The 22,936-nt window shown below is 30.0% G+C and overlaps 1 protein-coding gene across 1 annotated transcript in view; it reads right to left on the minus strand.

Annotated features, from left to right (window-relative positions):
• Window positions 1–6,938: 6,938 nt before the first annotated feature.
• The window catches only part of LOC142323843 (venom carboxylesterase-6-like), a 30,488-nt gene continuing 14,490 nt past the window's right edge, over window positions 6,939–22,936 (minus strand). Inside the window, exons 6-10 of the mRNA XM_075364125.1 lie at window positions 22,589–22,754; window positions 14,183–14,367; window positions 11,749–11,902; window positions 7,920–8,046; window positions 6,939–7,362 (exon numbers count right to left, since the gene is read on the minus strand). Of these exons, the coding sequence (XP_075220240.1) occupies window positions 7,161–7,362; window positions 7,920–8,046; window positions 11,749–11,902; window positions 14,183–14,367; window positions 22,589–22,754 (834 nt within the window). The 3' untranslated portion in view covers window positions 6,939–7,160. The remainder of the gene's footprint in view (window positions 7,363–7,919; window positions 8,047–11,748; window positions 11,903–14,182; window positions 14,368–22,588; window positions 22,755–22,936) is intronic.

The following is a 22,936-nucleotide window of genomic DNA, read 5'->3' on the forward strand; positions in this document are numbered from 1 at the left end:
TCTAAGAGAATTAATATAAATTTCTGGGATTTTTTTGGTTGTACTCGTAATGGAAAATTATATTGTTATTCGATGAATTAATAGTATTCATTCATATAATGCCTCAAATCTACTCCCAAAATATAGATTCCAGTTAGCATAAAATACTTTGTCATTTCATTGTGTAAAATCTGCAACTTTTATGTTCTTCAGTCGAACTCTTGTAATGATCAACTTCCCTTTCTGGTGAACAATACAAATTAAATTGGCTGTATGACACTATAGCTTTGTAACTCACAGATGAACATTGTGAAAAGAACAATATATTTGTAAAATTTAATCTACAATTATTGGAATCTAAATTTCATATTTTCCCTGGTGCTATATCACTCTTACTTTTAATTTTATTTTTTATCACTCTTATTGCTTTCTTCTTTGCACCTATCAAAAAGTATTAAATATTTCATATATTAAACTGAAATCTTATATGTATATAATTCATTGTATATACTTACAAATTTTGAGTCATAAATGGATTTGGATTGGTTAACTATGGATGTACAAATATCTTTGTTATTCTTATCAGATATCATAATGATGATGATAATTTGCTCTATTATGTTTGGTCAAAATTAATTCTTGTCTAAATGTTCTTTGTATGTAGTAAAATATAAGTGATTGGTTACTATTTATTGTTAACAGTGGTTCAGGGGCGGTATGTATTTTGATCTGTCAAAATTTATTGTATTCCGATTGGTAAGATTTATTCACACTTTATGATTGGATAAAAAACAGGGAATTGTGATTGGTTGGAATTTACTGCTACATAATTGCTCAGTTCCTTTCCTTGCTGTGATTGATTAAGACAGTCCAGTATTCTTATTGGTTAGTTATCAAAGTAATCTGTTCAGGGCAGTAAAATTTAAGTGGAATCCGTGATATGCTAGGATGAATGTATAATGTTTATTTTTTATTGGCTTTGCTTTGGGTGGATTATAATCATTTCTAGTATTTGGGTCATATTTCATTATTTTTACACATGTTAGTCGATTGTTATAAAGAGAAAAATTTAAATAGATTTTCAATCAAATTTTATTTTTTAAAACTATTTAATGCTGGTTTCATAGCCATTTATTTATTTTTGCAAACTGAAATAAAATTTCAGTTATACAAATTATTAAATTTTTATGCATATATTTTTACCTGAATTGAAATTTTAAAAGAACTGAATGTTTACTATGGAATTTCGTTTAATAATAACATTTTTAATAAAACATTACATCAGTTTTTTTTTCAGAATATACCGACCAGTTCGACATTGCAATTGTTTTGAATGTAAAAACCGTAACATTTACAATGTTGATTTGTTGTTTTTAAATTCAAAATTTAGGAGGTAATTTTTCAGTCTTTACAAAGAAGTTGTATGTGTGTTAATAAAAGAATAATATTAATATATAAATTAAAAAAATATTTGTACTGTATGTTTGTTTGTAAGCGCACACAGAGATGTTCTCTTAAATGTTCTGCGATGTGACTAATTTTTTGATGAAAATCACTAGTTAAACCTATTTGATGTGTACAGCCATTAAATTATTCAAATTTCTAGTCTTTTTTACAGTGCAGTAAAACATAAACAAGAATGATTGTAATTTTATAGCATGATATACTTGGAGTAATGATTAAAGGCAATAAACAAATTAGTCTCGGTTCAGAGATATACAACTGTACTTATCAAGATTTAAGCATAATGGCTGAATAGTGTTAAATATTTATTTTATTTAAATCTGTGCACTGTGTTTGATGTAGCAGAGTGATTTTTTTAACTTTCTTATACGTAGGCAAGTGAGGAATTTCTTTTACCAATTTATTAGTACTATATAGGCCATGTAATTAAGATTAAATCTGTATACGATTGTTATGATTAGTATGATGAGCACGTTATTTGCTGTTGGTAGAACAAAAGTATTTTAAATTTCCTTTAGAATTAAAGATTTTATTCATTTAAATTTGTTCTGATCATCTGGGTTTTTGAGTTGTAGTGCTTGCTCAGTAAAACCTAAATACTATGTAAATATATATTAGAGTCATTAAAAGTATAAATTTATTAGAAGTATACAGCATTTATACAATTAAAAAGTTATGAATACATTCTGTTTCGGACACTAAATATTTTCAAGTATTATGGCCCTTTTTATAAAAGTACAGTGTAGGGAAAAGGGTATTATGTCAGTAGGCTTTTAAACTATGCTGGTCGTCTTCCTTGCTACTGAATTTTAAAAAAACTTTACATACACTAGTATATTTGTCAGCATAACATTATAATCAGCTAAAAGTTTGAAATTGTTTCAATCTTTCATATGTAAAATGTAATTGTTGCATTTATCCTTAATATCTTCAGTTTTTAAGATTGTCAAGGAAAAATATTTTCAAGGAGACTTGTTATTCTTAATTCTTTAAACTGAGGCCCCATCTTTTTCTTACCTTCTAAATATGAACTAATAAATATTTGTAAAAAAAAATAGAAGGCACAAAATAAAAAAAGCAGATTATTAGATTCGGTAATCATAGAAATTGATATTTAACATAGATTTTTTACCATGAAAAAATATATATATATCAAACTTTTATTTGCTATAATGTTGACAATTTTCATACCAAAGATACATTATAATTTCCTATTAGTGACTGAAAAAAGTAAACTAATATTCTAATAATGTTTGACATATACATATTTGTAATTAAATTCATGTATTAAAACAATTTCATATACTGGGAGAACAAAAGTCCAAAACAGCTTTCTAATAAGATAACTAGTGACGTTATTATATTTAATTATACTTACCAGTCACCAAGGAAGATTGTGTATCTTAATCTGGTTGGGCCTGTTTATAAACGTATCATGACTAGTGACCTCTCAGTCAGGCTGTGTTTGCGGCCTCAATACAATATATTCACATTCCAATTTGTAACCTTTCATGATCCTTCACTAAAGACTACAAGAAATTGAAAGAACCAAGTGTAGATTTCTAATGGTGTTGATAACATTTTGCACTTTCATTACAATTTCCAAAATAATTGATACGATTATATATTTTAAATATTGTTTACATTATACTTTCCTTATTATATATTTCCATGTTAAAATGTAATTATAGAATCTTTTGAGATTTATTATTGATTTAATAAATTTCTGAAAATCACAAAAGATGTTAATAATTTTCCTCTTATTCAAGGAAACATAGTTCAGTTTTCGTTTTATAATAGCATTTCGTTTCAATTTTCAGAAATCAGAGGCCTTATTGTGTTATTAGGCCAGCTATATGTTTGTTTTAGTGTGCACTAGTAAGGTACAGACACTATGTAGAATAGAACGCGGTATGCAAGTTTCAGAGAGTACATGGGATTGCTAATGATAAAGTAAAACACAGTGTGACAGTCCCTGTGTGAGAAAAGGGGATGGAAGAGAATTTAAAACGTTACATTTTAAATTTACATTATTCCAATATGGCAGTATGTTGTGTTGTTATAAATCTTTTGGTTGTTAGAGATTTGTTTTCTAAATTTTTAAGTTTTTATTTCTTTTTTCTTATTTGTTGATGTAATTACAGAATTATGTGCTGACTGATGTGGGATCGCATGAAAATCGAATGTTGTTTAGTTTTTTGGGGGATTTTTTGTTTGGTGATAGTGTTGCTGTCCTTTGAAGTGTATTATTATGCAGCCTGTGGAAATTCAGAATAGAAACCAAACTGTTAGAAGTGCTACTATGGGCCTTAGAAATAATTATTTCATTCTTAGCATAGATCCATGCCATGGTTTTTTTATCCCATAGTTATTTAGGTTAGTAACCTTTTCAGTGAAAGTTACCTTAATTAAAAAGTCATCTATAAAAAAAGACTACTTTTATCAAACTGTACAACTACTACTTTGGCAAATGTAGATATGATACACTGACACTAAAAAGGACCATCATGCTTGCATTGCTATTTATAAAAATTGTCCAGTTCATTTAAAAATCCTTCCTACTTTTTAACCAATGTGAATGATATTCACTGAGTAGAGAGAAATGACTAATTTGGAAGTATAAAGCATTTTCCAAACTGAGATAAAGTGTAGGAATGTATGTTATCCTCTAAAAAAAAACATAAAATTGCAATGTTAAACATTGTGAAACACTTTAACTTTATGAAGTTAATTTTTTTTTTGTCTTCAGTCATTTGACTGGTTTGATGCAGCTCTCCAAGATTCCCTATCTAATGCTAGTCGTTTCATTTTAGTATACCCCTACATCCTACATCCCTAACAATTTGTTTTACATATTCCAAATGTTGCTTGCCTGCACAATTTTTTCCTTCTACCTGTCCCTCCAATATTAAAACGACTATTCCAGGATGCCTTAATATGTGGCCTATAAGTCTGTCTCTTCTTTTAACTATATTTTTCCAAATGCTTCTTTCTTCATCAGTTTGCCGCAACACCTCCTTATTTGTCACTTTATCCACCCATCTGATTTTAACATTCACCTGCAGCACCACATTTCAAAAGCTTCTAATCTTTTCTTCTCAGGTACTCCGATCGTCCAAGTTTTACTTCCATATAATGCTACGCTCCAGACATATACTTTCAAAAATTTTTTCCTGACATTTAAATTAATTTTTGATGTAAACAAATTATATTTCTGACTGAAGGCTCGTTTTGCCTGTGTAATTTGGCATTTATTATCGCTCATGCTTCGTCCATCTTTAGTAATTCTACTTCCAAGATAACAAAATTCTTCTACCTCCATAAACTTTTCTCTTCCTATTTTTAAATTCAATGGTCCATATTTGTTATTTCTACTATATTTCATTACTTTCGTTTTGTTCTTGTTTATTTTAATGCGGTAGTTCTTGCATAGGACTTCATCCATGCTGTTCATTGTCAAAATCCATTGTTGTTCGAAATCTTTTTTACTCTCAGCTAGAATTACTATGTATTCAGCAAATTGTAGCATCTTTATCTTTTCACCTTGTACTGTTACTCCGGATCTAAATTATTCTTTAACATCATTAACTGCTAGTTCTATGTAAAGATTAAAAAGTAACGGGGATAGGAAACATCCTTGTCAGACTCTCTTTTTTATTACGGCTTCTTTCTTATGTTCTTCAATTATTACTGTTGCTATTTGGTTCCTATAAATGTTCCTTTTATCTATTTGAACCCTAATTTTTTTTAAATGCTGAAAATTTTATTCCACTCTACGTTATCGAATGTCTCTTCTAGGTCTATAAATGTATGTTGGTTTGTTTTTCTTTAATCCATTGAAATCCAAGGTTTTCTACCAGTTCTCTTTGTTCCACCTAAGTTTCCTTCTGCAGATTTAAGAATTTCCTTTTTAACATTCTCCCACTCTTCTTCTACATTTTCTATTTATCTTTTTTTACTAAGACCTCTTGTGATGTCCTCAAAAATCTTCTTTACCTCCGCTTCTTCAAGCTTCTCTAAATTCTGCCGATTCATCTGACACCTTTTCTTCAGGATTTTAAACCACATTTCTACATTTCTTTATCACTAAATTATGGTCGCTATCAATGTCTGCTCCGGGGTGAGCTTTACAGTCGACGAGTTGATTTCTAAATCTTTCCTTAACCATGATATAATCTATCTGATACCTTGCAGTATCACCTGGCTTTTCCATGTGTATATTCTATTATGATTTTTAAACTGGGTGTTGGCAATTACTAAATTATACTTCCTGCAAAACTCTGTAACTTGGTCCTCTCGTACATTCCTTATGCCCAGCCCATATTCACCCACTACATTTCCTTTTATGTGTTTAATTGCTTCATCAATTTTTTCATATACACACTGTACCTCATCATCATCATGGGCACTTGTAGGCATATAGACGTTAACAATCATTGTCGGTTTAGGTTTTGATTTTATCGTTATTACAATGATTCTATCGCTATACATTTTGAAATACTCTACTCTCTTCTCTATCTTCTTGTTCATTACGAAACTTACTCCTGCCTCCCCATTATTTCAAGCTGACTTAATTATTCTAAAATCACCTGACCAAAAGTCGTTTTGCTCTTCCCATCGAACCTCGCTAATTCCTACTACATTTACATTAATCCTATCCATTTCTCTCTTTAAATTTTCTAATCTACCAATCTTTTTTAGACTTCTAACATTCCACACTCCGACTTGTAGAATGTTATTTTTTAATTTTCTGGTAACCCTTTCCCTTAGTAGTCTCCACCTGGAGATCTGAACGAGAGACTGGTTTACCTTCGGAATATTTTACCAAGGAAGGCACCTCCATCTTTGTTATATGAGAATGCAAAGAGCTACATTTTCTTGGAAAAAAAGCAGCTGTAGTTTTCCATTGCTTTTAGCTGCGCAGTACTCAGAAGATTGAGTGATGTTGATGTGGCCGTTTATGTCGTCCTGACCTATACCCTTAACAACTACGAAAGAACTGCTGCCCTCTTTCAGGAATCATTCCTTAGTCTGGCTGTCAACAGGTACCTCTCTGATGTGGTTGCACCTTCGGTTCAGCTACTCTGTATCATTGAGCACCCCCTCACCATCAGCAAGGTTTCATGATTCATAGAGGAAGATGAAATTAACAAACTCTTAATGACATATACTAAATGAATAGACACAATTCACATCCAATATAATCTTTGACTACATTCAAAATACATGTCTGCCTGATTAAAATAAAAAAATACTGCCTAGTAACACCTGCTGATACCAAGGTGGGCACCAGTCACAGATTATGGCCACAAAGATAACTGATAACATTTTTAAGCTATTAAAAATTTGGCTCAGTTTATTTTGTTAAAGTTAATATCTTTAATTTATTAACACTGCCGGCCTTATAGATAAAAAAAATTTTAATCTCCTCTTTAACGTCTAAAAGAGAAAGGAAAAAATGGGTTAGATTTGATATTTTAATTTAATTCAAATAATTTTTTATTTAATTTTTCACTTCATTTATTGCTCATAATACAACAGTACATTTGTAACACAAATTTTTATGCATGTCCTAAAGTAAATATAAAATTTCCTATCTTTAAATTACTTGTATTTAACTACAAAATAACATTTGAACCTTTATATTATAAGGTGCGTTTATAAACATTTCATTGTATTGATCATTTGTTAATTCATTATATTTATAAAGAAAATGATTAAAGTTCATCTTTAGAAAATCTTGGCTGTTGAACAGTAAATGATGGTTCATTAAAAGGTAATGTTTCCCAAAATAAACGTCTTCCTAAATCATAGCTTGATGTCATGTACATATTTGAACTTGAATTAATTTGAAGAAAGTTGATTTCTGGTTTATTTGGTACAACTGGAGTCCATGTAATACCATTTGATTGTGGAATTCTGCAGTACAAGTTACATAATTAATTAAATAAAGGTACAAGTAAATTGAGATAATAATATTCTCTACTTAGCATAAGTAATATTCATTAAATGGTATAAGTAAAAACACATTTAATACACAATTACAATAATAATATGCTGCGAAATAATGCTTGATTAAATAAGTTTTGTGATAAAACAAAGATGTTTTCTTTTATGTCATCATCCTTTTCGTGGATGTTTGTTTTAAACAAAGATGTAAATCCTAACACAAGAATGTTTTTTATACTTATTTGGCTTTATCTTTTTCTGATAGTAACTTGCTTGGAGGAGGTACCCCTTCTACAAGTGTTTTTTACTGGGGGTTGTTTCTTTTTTTCTTTAACAGATTTTTTTTTGTCATACTACTTTCTACCAAATTACATTAGTGTAAATGTTAGTTAATTTCATACTTTGTACAAAACAGTGTCATGATAGTATTGCTGTACTTCCTTCCATTTTATATAGATTGGCATAAAAAATTTTGTTAATTGGTTATGTAAAAATTGGGTAAAACAAAAAGATCAGATAAAACTTACCCAGTTTTGGCAAAACTTGTCCAAAAATCAACCATTCTTTGTGTCATAGCTGTATCATCTTCAGTTTCTTCAGGATTGCCATAAAATGTGCCCAGGACATACATAGTATCATCACCGTGACTTACACCTAGAAAAAGTTCTATACGTGTTATATGATAACATAAAATTTCAATATATATTTACAAATACGTGAATTGCTAAATATCAGTGGTATCACAAATAGAAAATTGTGTATCTAAATTCACAAAACATATGCAATGAAAATCTATATGTAAATTTGCTACACAGATAAGGGATTTCCACTGCCTAAAGCTTGCCACAATACATATATCTTGAGACTTGTGAAGTATTATATGAACCAATTGGTCTAGTTTAGTGATAATGTTTTCCTGTGCATGAAGCACCTTTCTATAGTAGATTGTGCAACAAAACAGCCTCACTCTGGATGTATACCATATTAAGAGAAGAATGTAATCCCCAGTCATAGTCAATGACATATACTATATGTCCAAGAAGAATAATGAGAGGGTATCATTTTACATTTTATTGAATTAACATTTACATTGCTAGCTAAGATTTTACACTAAACAAATGTAGACTGATAATTACTTATAGTCTACTGTTTTAGTAATTATATAATTTGTGTAGCTGTTTTCTTCCCCTTTTATCAGCAGTATAAATCCTGGATTGAAAGACCTGCACTATGGGAGTATAAAGAAAAACAGTGGAGGAACTAAAGAAATATACCTGAGTGGTAGTGTGTCAGCCTTTCATTCAGAGGTTCCAAGTTCAAATCCCAGTGAGGCATGGCATTTTCACACATGTTACAAATCATTCATCTCGCCCTCTGAAGCAATACCTAACAGTGGTCCCAGAGGTTAAACAAAAAAAAAAATTTAATGCTATTCAATAGACAGTACATTTAATTTTTTTCTTAGAATAAAGAAAGAGCAAACCTTTTAACAAAGAAAGAAATATGTTAATTTTGGGAGGGATAACAGTATAATAGTCTTGTTAACAGTATAGTAATTGATACTAGTTTTATTGATAATTATAACTGTAAATATACTTTTTAAATCAAGTTATTTAGTACTGTCAATTGTTTAAACAATCATTCAACAATATACAGTTCATGATTACACTAATAGATAAAAAACATTTTTTTAATGTTTCTCCAAGTGTGATACCATTTCTTGAATTGTTTTTTTTTTTTTTTTGCATACATTACAGATCTATAAATATAATTTTTCTATCACCCTTAGTTTTAAATAAATTTCGCTTCAAAATAAATTAAGGGAAAATATAGTTAAAATCTGTAAAATTTATAATTTTGCATGGTCATACCTGTGTTAGAATGACTTTGTTGATGCTTTTTTTTATAAATAGCTTCAGGCACCTCCCAAATTAATGTCCAACAGTAATCTGTTAGCAAGTTAGTATTCCATGTTTTTCTATAGCGGTTTTCCACCACCGAAATGTCTTTGTGGAAACGTTCACCATGTTTGTTACTTACATCAATGAGGTTGCCCGAAAAAAATCCAGATGCGAGTGGAGGAAATGTATTTTCAAAGACATATTACATTCCACAGCAATATCATGGTAATTGTCAGATTTTTGCCAAGAAAAGTTCTGCAAACATCTTTAAATGAAGCCCAAGCTGCACTTTCTACATTATTTAACATTAAATACACCATCTTTGACCAACTCTCTTATTTGAGGACCAACAAATATTCCTTCTTTAATTTTTCCTTTACTTACATTGGGAAATTTCTGCCTGACGTACAAAAATCCGGAACTATCCTTCATTGCTTTTCCAAAATTTTTTATTAGTCCTAGCTTGATATGGAGAGGGAGTAAAAATATTTTTTTGGGTTCAACTAAGGGCTCATGAATAGCATTTTTCCCATTTGGAGTTAAGTTGTCTTGTTTCTTCCACTCTTTGGCAACATAATGTTTATCCCTATCTTGACTATCCCATTCGCAAAGAAAACACATGTACTTAGTGTAGCCTACCAAAATAGCTATAACTTCCAAATATGTTCCAGCTATGCTTTTTAAAATTTATTTTTTGAAGAACGTCTTTCATCACATCATATGTCTCTTTCAAATTAATACCATAAATGATTGGTATCGAAGGACATTTGTTACTGTTGTGTAGTAGAACAACTTTTAAACTATACTTGGATGAATTTATGAAAAAGCACTAGTCCTCAGGTTTATAAACTTGTCTTAAGTGTAACATAAGCTCATCAATATTTGTGCAATAAACCAAATTATGTTCATCAATAAAGTACTGAGAAAGTTCTTTTTGTCGGTTTCAAAAGCCTGAAAGTTTTGTATTTTTTTTAAGTAAATTCCAACCTTGCAGTCTTGATCCTAACAGTTCAACTTAATTTTCTGATAAATTTAAATCCAATCCCTAACCAAGTCATTTAATTCACGTGATATAAGATGTGGATTTTTTTTTATTGGAAGATAATTCAAAATCAAAATCATTGTTTTCTTCTTCAACGCTGCTTTCAAAACATACACTCACAGGTGGCACAGGAACTGGAGTAATTTTGCTGTGAGGTACAGGCCTGATTACAGATTGCAATGAAGGATATTTTAAAGTATGTTTAGATTTTTTAGAAATTCCAGACACTCTTGTTAAACAAAAGTAACAATCGGTTACATCATCCTTTGGATCATGCCAAACTGTAGATACACCAATGGCAAAGCCTTCTGTGTACCTTTCAGCCATCCTCTTAAATATTCAGAACAATTAGTGCTATATTATTACTATATGAGGAGCCCACATCTTATCCTGATTATCAATTTTACACTGAAAGTACAAATGATATGCTTTTTTAATTAAAGGTGTAATGTTTTTTCTATTTGATTTTATGGTAAACTCACCAAATACTTAACAAAAGCATCCACATCATTTACACAGTTTCGAGGCATTATGACACTGCACTGTTAACAAACTTAAGGCAGCAATAAGACTGAACAAAATTAATTCATTCCTAAATCCAGTGCTTAATACAAACAACATTGGTGTGTTTTCAGACATGATTAATTTTGTCCATGAAGGCTCGCTCTTCAGTATTAGATATGATGTCATAATATACGACTATGTTATGATTTAATTCTTTGTCTAGTATAGCTTATTTATATCTTACAAATTATGTTAAACAATAAAAAATGAGCTAACAAAATACAATGAAGGAGCTTAAAATGGTAACTGTACGTTGAAAAATGAAAAAATCCTTTAATTAAAATTTTAAACTGTTTCAAAAATGGTGGATGATAGAAAGATTTTGAGTTCATATTCGTTTTCAGCATCAAAAAACAGATTAAAATCATGTATCGCATGTTAGGAAACAAAAATTATGTTTATCAGTGTTATATTTTTAAATAAATTTTTTACTGTATTGATGTTAGGTTATCGGGAAATAGGCTTATTATTAAACTTTTATATGGATTTGAATGCTAGATCATGTATACCGGTGTTCTTTGGTGGTTAGGTTTCAATTAACCATACATCTCAGAAATGGTCGACCTGAGACTGTACAAGACTACACTTATTAAAACTGATAATTTTGTCACATTAAATGTATGTATTTTCATTAAAAACACCTAAGAATTAACACCACAGGTTGTATGTTCATTTACAAACCTGTAATTTCATATTAGTGATGAGCTAGTACATACATTTGCAAAATAATATGCAACAGAATACATTTAAACATGCTTAAAATTAAAAAACAACAAATTTTAATTATAAAAGACTATTTTATAAATGGTTAATTATACAAGACTAATCAAAATATAAAAGACTACGAACCAAAATCTTCCATAGAACCACCAGACATTAGTTCTGAGTAACTATGTTTACCACGATAAGTAAATTTATAAAAGAAAACTGGCGAAGATGTAACAGCAGCTTGGAGACGGGCAGCTCTTTCAACATCAACAACATAAAGGCGGTCTCCAAACATCTATAAAAATAATTTAAGTATTAAGTATTTCATACAAAAAAATGATTTATCTGCTATAGGTGAGTGCTCAAATCTTTTTTTTGCTTGTTGAATTAATTAATCACAGAAGTTTTAAAGCTTGTATGATGTGGAAATGGAATATTGTCATGTATGAAAAATGCCATGCCTGACCAGGATTTAAACCCAGGGTCCTTGGATGAAAGGCTGTGATGCACCACTCCACTACAGAGATCAGCAATTTCTTTGTAATGAAATGAGCATTGGTAATAATAAGATTTTTCTATAATGCAGTAACCCTTATAAAAAAAAAGGGGATGTGTAGTGTGGTCTAGTTTACGATCAGATAATTGAACCATTCAACCTTTCACAACATCCAAATTCCAACATTTACCTGGAATTCCTTAAGGAACAACTACCACTCCTATTAGAAGATGCTCTCAAGATACCGCATGTACTTTCACCACAATGGTGCCCCTCCACACTTCTTACATGTTGGTATACTTAAATGAGCGAATTGGCTGCGATGGGCCACACACCTGGCTACCAAGATCACCTGATCTAACAATATTAGATTTTTGCATATGGGGTTGGATGAAAAGTAATGTGTACAAGAGAAACATTCATACATGTGAAGAGTTGGTTGCTAGTATTACACATGTTGCTGCAAAAATTAGGGAAAGTTGTGCAGATTTGCAGAGAGCAACGCTAGCAATCCGAAAGCATGCAGCCAAATTTATTGAGCCTAGACAGACAAATTTTTGAAAATTTACTGTGAACTTTATTAATTGTATCAATTGCATTTTTATTTTTTTAAACATTGTATGTTTGCCGGCCTCTGTGGCACGAGTGGTAGCGAATCGACCTTTCATCTGGAGGTCCCAGGTTTGAATCCCAGTCAGGCATGGCATTTTCACACATGCTACAAAAAAAAAACATTGTATCAATTGTTTGTTAACTTCACTTCCTGCAGTGTATATATTTAAAAGTTTTCATACATTAAGTGTTAGAAATAAGATCAAATATTTTGAACTTGTATTTATTCTTTATTGGGCTATTTTAATCATTTTACTCAGGATTAAATTCTATACAAATTTTATGCATTTATTAGTAATTGAACAAAGTTTTTATATTATGAACATTAAAAAATTTTTTTAGGCAACAAATTTTTCTGTTTTATATCATATATTATGAAAACTACTGAAGATATGGTTCTGGAACCTGTTTTATTCAGTTTTGCAGGTCAAAAATCATAAGAAACCATCAACTTTACCTCTTAATTTTGGTACCTAGAATTTCAGTATGATTTTATTTCACTCTTTGCCCAGGAATCAGGGGGAAATCTCGCTAGCTGTAATCACAAATGGAGCATTTCTGGACACATGCTAATATGAAATTTTTGTTAGTAGAATAAACACAAAAAGCATTGGTAACACTATGTGAATCACTTTATATTATTTAAAGATGCAATAAATGTTTCCTTCTTCGCTGAGCCAAATGTATGCTTGTATTAGTATACCATGCTCACTGAAAATGTTCAGTTCTACAAGGGACACCTTCACTATGTTCATTATAGGGACTGGTTTATGGTGGACATCATTACTTTAAGAGTAGGCAACTCTGATCATTGTCTTTTCTATCTTGGATGCTTTACATACATTATAGCCATAAGAAAGGCTGAGACAATTATTGTAAAGGAACAAACTAATATAACCCCTTCTGTCAATAAATTATAAGTAAAAAAAAGTCCTTAATTTTGTTTGAATAATTAATTATTTAGCTATATATTTTATATTTATTATATTAATCTGATCATCCTAAGTACAGAATTAATAAATAAGATAAAATAGAATGGTACCTACCTTATTTCATACTTCATGCAAGAGCGCTTTTGCAAGTTACTCGCATCATCAGTTGCTCCATATAATTTCTTTTTCAAATCAAAATTTTGTCAAAGATTTTTAGTTTTATTTCTGTTTTGATTTTAATTTGGAAAAGGAACTTTTAACAATTTTAAATCTTAAGTATAGTATAGGACGATTTTTAATTTGTAATTTGATATGAATGATTTGAAAAAAAAAATTATATGGAGGAACTGCTCCATATGCTCTTGCATGAAGTGTGGAATAAGGTAGGTGTCATCCAGTTTTATTTTATTTATTAATTCTGTACGTAGGTTAATTGGATTAATATAATTTATATAGAGCAGAGGAATATGATTCTCAAAAGGATCGTCTTCAGAAAAATAATTTTATATTTAATATTCTATTTACAGTTACTTACATGTGTTAATTGTCTATTTGTAGCTCTTGATATAGGATCATTTCCTAAATATTCTTTTTTAATTCTAACAGCAGCTTCCTTTTGTAAATTAACTGGTATTGTGAAGTTAAAATCCAACACATGTGGTGCCAGTTCTGCCCATCTTTCATCTAGTTCTTTTAATATTTCAGCATCAGCAACAAAATCTGAACATAGAAAATAAGTTAGTGTATAATGCTAACTATATAGATGAATGGTTGTTATGAAAGTCAGTAATTTGTCATGAGGGAACTGCTAAGGGATGTTAAACAAAAATAGACCAACCATTAAAAATAAATGGAGTTTGTTAAAAAAGAAAACAAACATACCTTTGTTTAATTTTAATTTAGAAAACAAAATAATAGACAGAATAAAATAATGAGCATATCTAGTTATTGACTATTTTTTACACATACTATATACTAGCAGTGTTGCAGATTCATATTCTTGTAGAAAATGTAGATTTTGCTTAAAAACCTGCTTGAAAATTATTCACTATTTTTTTATTTTTCACAAGGTTATAATGATAAGAAAATCAATTACTAACTTAAAAATTAATGAGACATACTGATCTCATTAGCAGGTTCATGGCAAGTCAGTTTACAGTATATTTTGCAGTGGCAAAGGAATAATATAAGTTTGAAGATAGCTAATCTCCGTGGCACAAGTGGTAGCGTCTCGGCCTTTCATCCGGAGGTCCCAAGTTCGAATCCCGGTCAGGCATGGCATTTTCACACACGCTACAAATCATTCATCTCATCCTCTGATGCCTAACGGTGGACCCGGAGGTTAAAAAAAAAGTTTGAAGATAACAGAAAGTTGCATCAATTTCGGTAAAGAAGGGATATAAATACCAACAGCTGAAACCATATTTAATTAACTAGGCTGTATTTATATAAACTAGTTATGAGGCTTCATTAATTTTAATGAAGTTAATTAACATCACTATTTTATCTTGAATAGGTAACTGCATATTATTGTTTACGGGTTTTAAGCATGCCACCCAAAATTAACAAAAAAAGAAAAAGGTAGTGATAATCTAAGCATTTGCATAGAAACTTAAGGGTTAAAATTTTTTAACCCTTACCTGGGAACAGAGTTCAAAATTATCATTAACCTTTATAAATGTGTTCTTACTTTTTAATCAAAAGAAAATAAAAGTTCTTAAAATTATTTGTTTAATTATTAAGAGGTTACAAAAACCTGCCCATATTTAACATTTTACAATACTCCAACCTAAATTATAAAAACGGGGTGACTAAATACACCTTAAATAGCAATATTTTGAATTAATAAAAAAATCTACTTTTTAGAGAAATATACCTCTACCATTATGATTAAGGTTAAAAACAACCTTTTTAATAAAGCTAATTTATAACAACAAAATCAAGTAGATATGTTGAAATAAATAAAAAGTTGGAAAAGTTTATAATTTTTTAGGGATGATGTCTTTATTATTCATAACATGTTATAAATATTGAAAATTATTAATATCCTCAAAAACGCTTTGTTTAGAGGGGAAAAATTATTCCCACTTAGGTTGAACTGTTTGAAAGTTTTAAAAAGTTTGCATTACCTAAATCTTCAATGGTGAGGGTGCTTTACTGAAATTTTTTTTAGTAAAAATTTTTCAACATATTATTTTAAAAACGAACTGCCAATAATAATTTTTTTTAAACTTATGTTAATAAAAAATGTTCTTTCTAATAATCAGCCAGTGATTTGGTGTTTCTTTCCATTCTCCATTTCTTTTAATGTCTGCATAATTGTTTCATTCTGTATCCTTAATTATCTGTTTTATATATTCCTATTTTTACATTATAAGCAGTTTTTTACATTTATTATTAATTCAAACCTTGATATAAAAGTGTGTCCAACCTAGTTTTGTCTCTTACAAAATCCAGCAACAAATTTCTTTCCTCTTCTGTTTGTTTTGAATCCACCTAATTTTCAACATCCTCCTGTATCATTAAATTTCTCATTTCCTGAAAATCAGATTTTCTTCTGTAACATTAAATATAAGTCTTTTCCTTTCTGCTTTTTTTGTGTGCATGTTTCAGTGCCATAAAATGCAACACTACTCAAGTATTTGTAAGAAAATCTTTCTAGTTCTTATATTTACATTATATGCTTTTGTTGTACTGCAGTTCTTCATAATTACCTACTTTTGTCTACTTTTTATCTCTACCTTACTTCTTCTATCCTTTGTAATTTTACTCCCTTAATAGTAAAATTCTGAAACTTCTACTTTTTTAATATTCCCAATTTAATATTTAATCTTCATTTTCCTCCTTTCTGTCATATTTCATTAACTTTTTTTACATTATTTATTTACAAAACAAATTTCTTCCCATCCTAATCAGAGCTGATATTTAAATCCATCCTAATCAGAGCTGCTATTTAGTTTGCACGACCTCATCAGTAAATCTTAAAATTTTTTTTTCTTCTTTTTTTTCTAAATAAATAATAAGATAATTCATTAATACAGCTAAAAATAGAAAAAATACAAAAAAAAAATTACAAAAATATTTTTGATTATATATAAAAAATTCTTTTTTAAAACAGCTTTTATTTAACTAATATTAATATTAACGTTAATAGAAAAAGGAAACAAATTAGAAAAATCCTCTAAAAAGTAAAAAATAAATTATATAAATATCTAATAAATAACCAATAAATAAATGTAAAAATTATTAAATTTTAAAATTAAAAGTAATGAAAATATTTAATTAAATAAAAGCATAGCGCAGTTTTTATAATTTATTTAAAACAACACAACATTAATTTTTACAACAATTAATCTTCATTTTTATTTTCAATAACGACGCGAGGAGGCAGAAAGGTCTGCTGGAACCTCTCCAGTTGAGACTGACTAGCTACAAGTAACAATCTGGGAAAATGCACCCACTCGCTTTCTTTGTACGTGTTCTCACATAGTTGAAGTTCATCTTTGAATTCTGCTTGTAATCTAAGCCAAATTGAATGCACTCTTTCCGTTAAAAGTTTCATTTTAATTAATTATGAATTCATTAAATAAAAATGCATAATTACGATTACAATTATAATAATGATAATAATTAATAATTTTTCAGATTACAGTCAAAATGTAATAAATTTGTGCAAGATTTCTAAATGTAATTCTTATTTTTAATCTTATTAACCCTTAAAGGTCATCTCGGTGCAAATTTGAACCATCAAAGAATTAAAACTTGAGTTATTTTATTACAGATAAATTAAGTATATACATATATATATATATATATATATATATATATATATATATATTAAACAACCTCATTAAACAAAAAATATATTTTAAAATACAGCAAATGTCTATAAATACTTATTCAAAAACATTGTTATAAAAACTGCGCCACAATTTTATTTAACTAAATATTTTTATTACTTTTAATTTTAAAATTTAATAATTTTACATTTATTTATTTTTTATTTATTGGTTATTTATTAGATATTTATATAATTTATTTTTTACTTTTCAGTGCATTTTTATATTTGTTAATATATTATATTTTTTTGTTTAAAATTCTCAATTTGATTTAATTCTTATTTTTTACTTTTTAGAGGGTTTTTCTAATTTGTTTCCTTTTTTTATTAATGTTAATATTAATATTAGTTAAATAAAAGCTTTTTTAAAAAATAATTTTTTATATGTTATCAAATATATCCTCCTCTATGAATCATGAGACCTTGCCGTTGGTGAGGGGGCTTGAGTGCTCAGGGATACAGAGTAGCTGGACCGAAGGTGCAACCATATCGGAGAGGTATCTGTTGAGAGCCAGACTAAGGAATGATTCCTGAAAGAGGGCAGCAGCTCTTTCAGTAGTTGTTAGGGGCGTGAGTCACAATGACTTAAACGGCCGTATCAACATCACTCAGTCCTCTGAGTACTGCGCAGCTGAAAGCAATGGAAAACTACAGCTGCTTTTTTCCAAGAAAATGTGGCTCTCTGCATTTTCACATATCAATAATGGAGGCGCCTTTCTTGGTAAAATATTCCGGAGGTAAAATAGTCCCCCGTTCGGATCTCCGGGTGGGGACTACTAAGGAAGGGGTCACCAGAAAATTAAAAAATAACATTCTACGAGTCGGAGCGTGGAATGTTAGAAGCTTAAAAAAGGTTGGTAGGCTAGAAAATTTAAAAAGGGAAATGGATAGGGTGAATGTGGATATAGTAGGAATTAGTGAGGTTCGGTGGGAAGAGGAAGGCGACTTTTGGTCAGGTGATTTTAGAGTAATTAACTCAGCGTCAAATAATGGGCAGGCAGGAGTAGGTTTCGTGATGAACAAGAAGATAGGGAGGAGAGTGGAGTATTTCAAAACGCATAGCGATAGAATCATTGTAATAAGGATAAAATCAAAACCTAAACCGACAACGATTGTTAACGTTTATATGCCTACAAGCGCCCATGATGATGATGAGGTAGAGTGTGTATACGAAGAGATTGATGAAGCAATTAAACACGTAAAAGGAGATGAAAATTTAATAATAGTTGGAGATTGGAATGCAAGCATTGGAAAAGGCAAGGAAGGAAATATAGTGGGTGAATACGGGCTGGGCAAAAGGAATGAAAGAGGGGACCGACTTATAGAGTTTTGCACGAAGTATAATTTAGTAATTGCCAACACCCAATTTAAAAATCATAATAGAAGAATATACACTTGGAAAAAGCCAGGCGATACTGCAAGGTATCAGATAGATTATATCATGGTTAAGCAAAGATTTAAAAATCAACTCGTTGACTGCAAAACTTACCCTGGAGCAGACATTGATAGCGACCATAATTTGGTGATAATGAAATGTAGATTGGGGTTTAAAAACCTGAAGAAAAGTTGTCAGATGAATCGGTGGAATTTAGAGAAGCTTGAGGAAGAGGAGGTAAAGAAGATTTTCGAGGAGGACATCGCAAGAGGTCTGAGTAAAAAAGATAAGGTAGAAAATGTAGAAGAAGAATGGGAGAATGTTAAAAAGGAAATTCTTAAATCAGCAGAAGCAAACTTAGGCGGAATAAAGAGAACTGGTAGAAAACCTTGGGTTTCAGACGATATATTGCAGCTGATGGATGAACGTAGAAAATATAAGAATGCTAATGATGAAGAAAGTAAAAGGAACTATCGGCAATTAAGAAATGCTATAAATAGGAAGTGCAAACTGGCGAAAGAAGAGTGGATTAAAGAAAAGTGTTCAGAAGTGGAAAGAGAAATGAACATTGGTAAAATAGACGGAGCATACAGGAAAGTTAAGGAAAATTTTGGGGTACATAAATTAAAATCTAATAATGTGTTAAACAAAGATGGTACACCAATATATAATACGAAAGGTAAAGTCGATAGATGGGTGGAATATATTGAAGAGTTATACGGTGGAAATGAATTAGAAAATGGTGTTATAGAGGAAGAAGAGGAAGTTGAGGAGGATGAAATGGGAGAAACAATACTGAGATCTGAATTTAAGAGAGCATTAAAAGATTTAAATGGCAGAAAGGCTCCTGGAATAGACGGAATACCTGTAGAATTACTGCGCAGTGCAGGTGAGGAAGCGATTGATAGATTATACAAACTGGTGTGTAATATTTATGAAAAAGGGGAATTTCCGTCAGACTTCAAAAAAAGTGTTATAGTTATGATACCAAAGAAAGCAGGGGCAGAAAAATGTGAAGAATATAGAACAATTAGTTTAACTAGTCATGCATCAAAAATCTTAACTAGAATTTTATACAGAAGAATTGAGAGGAGAGTGGAAGAAGTGTTAGGAGAAGACCAATTTGGTTTCAGGAAAAGTATAGGGACAAGGGAAGCAATTTTAGGCCTCAGATTAATAGTAGAAGAAAGATTAAAGAAAAACAAACCAACATACTTGGCGTTTATAGACCTAGAAAAGGCTTTCGATAACGTAGACTGGAATAAAATGTTCAGCATTTTAAAAAAATTAGGGTTCAAATACAGAGATAGAAGAACAATTGCTAACATGTACAGGAACCAAACAGCAACAATAACAATTGAAAAACATAAGAAAGAAGCCCTAATAAGAAAGGGAGTCCGACAAGGATGTTCCCTATCTCCGTTACTTTTTAATCTTTACATGGAACTAGCAGTTAATGATGTTAAAGAACAATTTAGATTCGGAGTAACAGTACAAGGTGAAAAGATAAAGATGCTACGATTTGCTGATGATATAGTAATTCTAGCCGAGAGTAAAAAGGATTTAGAAGAAACAATGAACGGCATAGATGAAGTCCTACGCAAGAACTATTGCATGAAAATAAACAAGAACAAAACAAAAGTAATGAAATGTAGTAGAAATAACAAAGATGGACCACTGAATGTGAAAATAGGAGGAGAAAAGATTATGGAGGTAGAAGAATTTTGTTATTTGGGAAGTAAAATTACTAAAGATGGACGAAGCAGGAGCGATATAAAATGCCGAATAGCACAAGCTAAACGAGCCTTCAGTAAGAAATATAATTTGTTTACATCAAAAATGAATTTAAATGTCAGGAAAAGATTTTTGAAAGTGTATGTTTGGAGTGTCGCTTTATATGGAAGTGAAACTTGGACAATCGGAGTATCTGAGAAGAAAAGATTAGAAGCTTTTGAAATGTGGTGCTATAGGAGAATGTTAAAAATCAGATGGGTGGATAAAGTGACAAATGAAGAGGTATTGCGGCAAATAGATGAAGAAAGAAGCATTTGGAAAAATATAGTTAAAAGAAGAGACAGACTTATAGGCCACATACTAAGGCATCCTGGAATAGTCGCTTTAATATTGGAAGGACAGGTAGAAGGGAAAAATTGTGTAGGCAGGCCACGCTTGGAGTATGTAAAACAAATTGTTAGGGATGTAGGATGTAGAGGGTATACTGAAATGAAACGACTAGCACTAGATAGGGAATCTTGGAGAGCTGCATCAAACCAGTCAAATGACTGAAGACAAAAAAAAAAAAAATCAAATATATTTTTGTATTTTTTTTTAAGACTAAAAAAAAGTAAAACTATTTATTTTTACACATCGAAGTTACATACGTGTACCAAATTTCAATCAGTTTCATGAGAAATGAAAATTTTCAACTAAATGCATGAATTTAGCATAGGGGTAGCGCGTGGGGGTGGGTCATATCAAATTCCGACACTGTACTGCTGTATTGTCATCGAAGTTACATACGTGTACCAAATTTCATTGATTTTCATATGATAGATCAAAAAATATAGCAGTTGCAAAATTTGATTATTCCTAAAGCGAGTTAAATAAAAGCTTTTAAAATGAGTAATTAGTATTAAGAAAAATGGACCTGCTCTGTATGAATTCTGAATGGAGCATAACAGTATTGATTTTATTTGTTAATTGTTTGAATACTCACATATACTTCTTTCATATTTCAGTAAACCCTAATCTATGTAAAAGGATAGTAAATAATAAACAACTGAATAATTTAATGTACTCTAATTGTCAAGTTTTCAAAATATCCATATGAGTAGGAGTAAACATTAATGAGGTTATTCATTTAAAACTAATTCTGATGATGGAATGTTCTATAAAAATATGACCTAGTAGAAACATTTTTCCTAAATTAAATGGTACATTATGATTGGTTTGAATCCCAGTCAGGCTTGGTATTTTTTCACATGCCATAAAAATTCATTTTTCATCTTATTATAAAAGGCAATTGTAGTCATAAGACTAAATAAAATGATATTTATTTTATTTATGCAACACATTGTAGTAAACTATGTAGTACAGATTAACAAAACTATATAAAATAAAAATACATGGATTATAAGAATGAAAGCAACTAAGAAAATTTCTATTTAACTTTTAAATCATTATTGAAAATCATTGTAGTAAATCTCTTCTTATATCTTTTTGTGAGAAAAATGAAACCAGACTTTTTTCCCTGAAAACTCCCAACACCACATAATTACTTATTTAGGAAAGTTTTCTGTTTATAGGTCCATGTTTTTAAATACTGTGACATCTTCCATCACATCTTGCAAAAGGATTAATTGATGTTTGCTTTGAAAGTGTTACTTTTCTAAAAATGAATATAAAATCTTTTTTTTAATTATGTATAATTTTATTTTATTATATATCCTAATAAATAACTAATTCATTTACATGTTTTTATTACAATTATCTTTTATTTGGTTGAATGGCTCATCATGCATTGTTACAGCCTAAAATGATTTTTTATATGTTCTGTAATTCTTTCATATTATTTTTTTATTATGGTTACGTCTGAACTCCTACTTGTGCACTTAGTTGTATCCTGCCACCTTTCCATGCAGAAGCAAAGACAGTTGTCTATGAATATATAACAATTATGTGATATAATTCATATTTCAGTGAATAAACATATCAAATGGAATGCTCACTTGATGTTGGGTAAAGTCCTTCTTCAGATGTAACACTTGCTATCCATGGCAAATCTTGAACTTTACCTTCAAGTAATAACTCAATTGGGTTTTTGTCAATAAATGGTTGAGACCCAGCAATTTCTACAGTTGGTCCAAATGGAGAATATGGGTTATAATGCCATGGCTAAAATCATACACCATTCAAAAAATTTAATGAATATGTCATAACAAAAGAGAGATAATATAAAACTAAGTCAATTTGCCACATAAAATCTATTGAAATGCCTGATAGGAACCTGGATGTAATTCTTCAAAAAATACTTTTGACAAAAGTTACAGCAACTTTAAAAAATTTACAGAACAAAA

The sequence above is a fragment of the Lycorma delicatula genome, chromosome 4, assembly GCF_047948215.1.
Source record: "Lycorma delicatula isolate Av1 chromosome 4, ASM4794821v1, whole genome shotgun sequence".
NCBI lineage: Eukaryota > Metazoa > Arthropoda > Insecta > Hemiptera > Fulgoridae > Lycorma > Lycorma delicatula.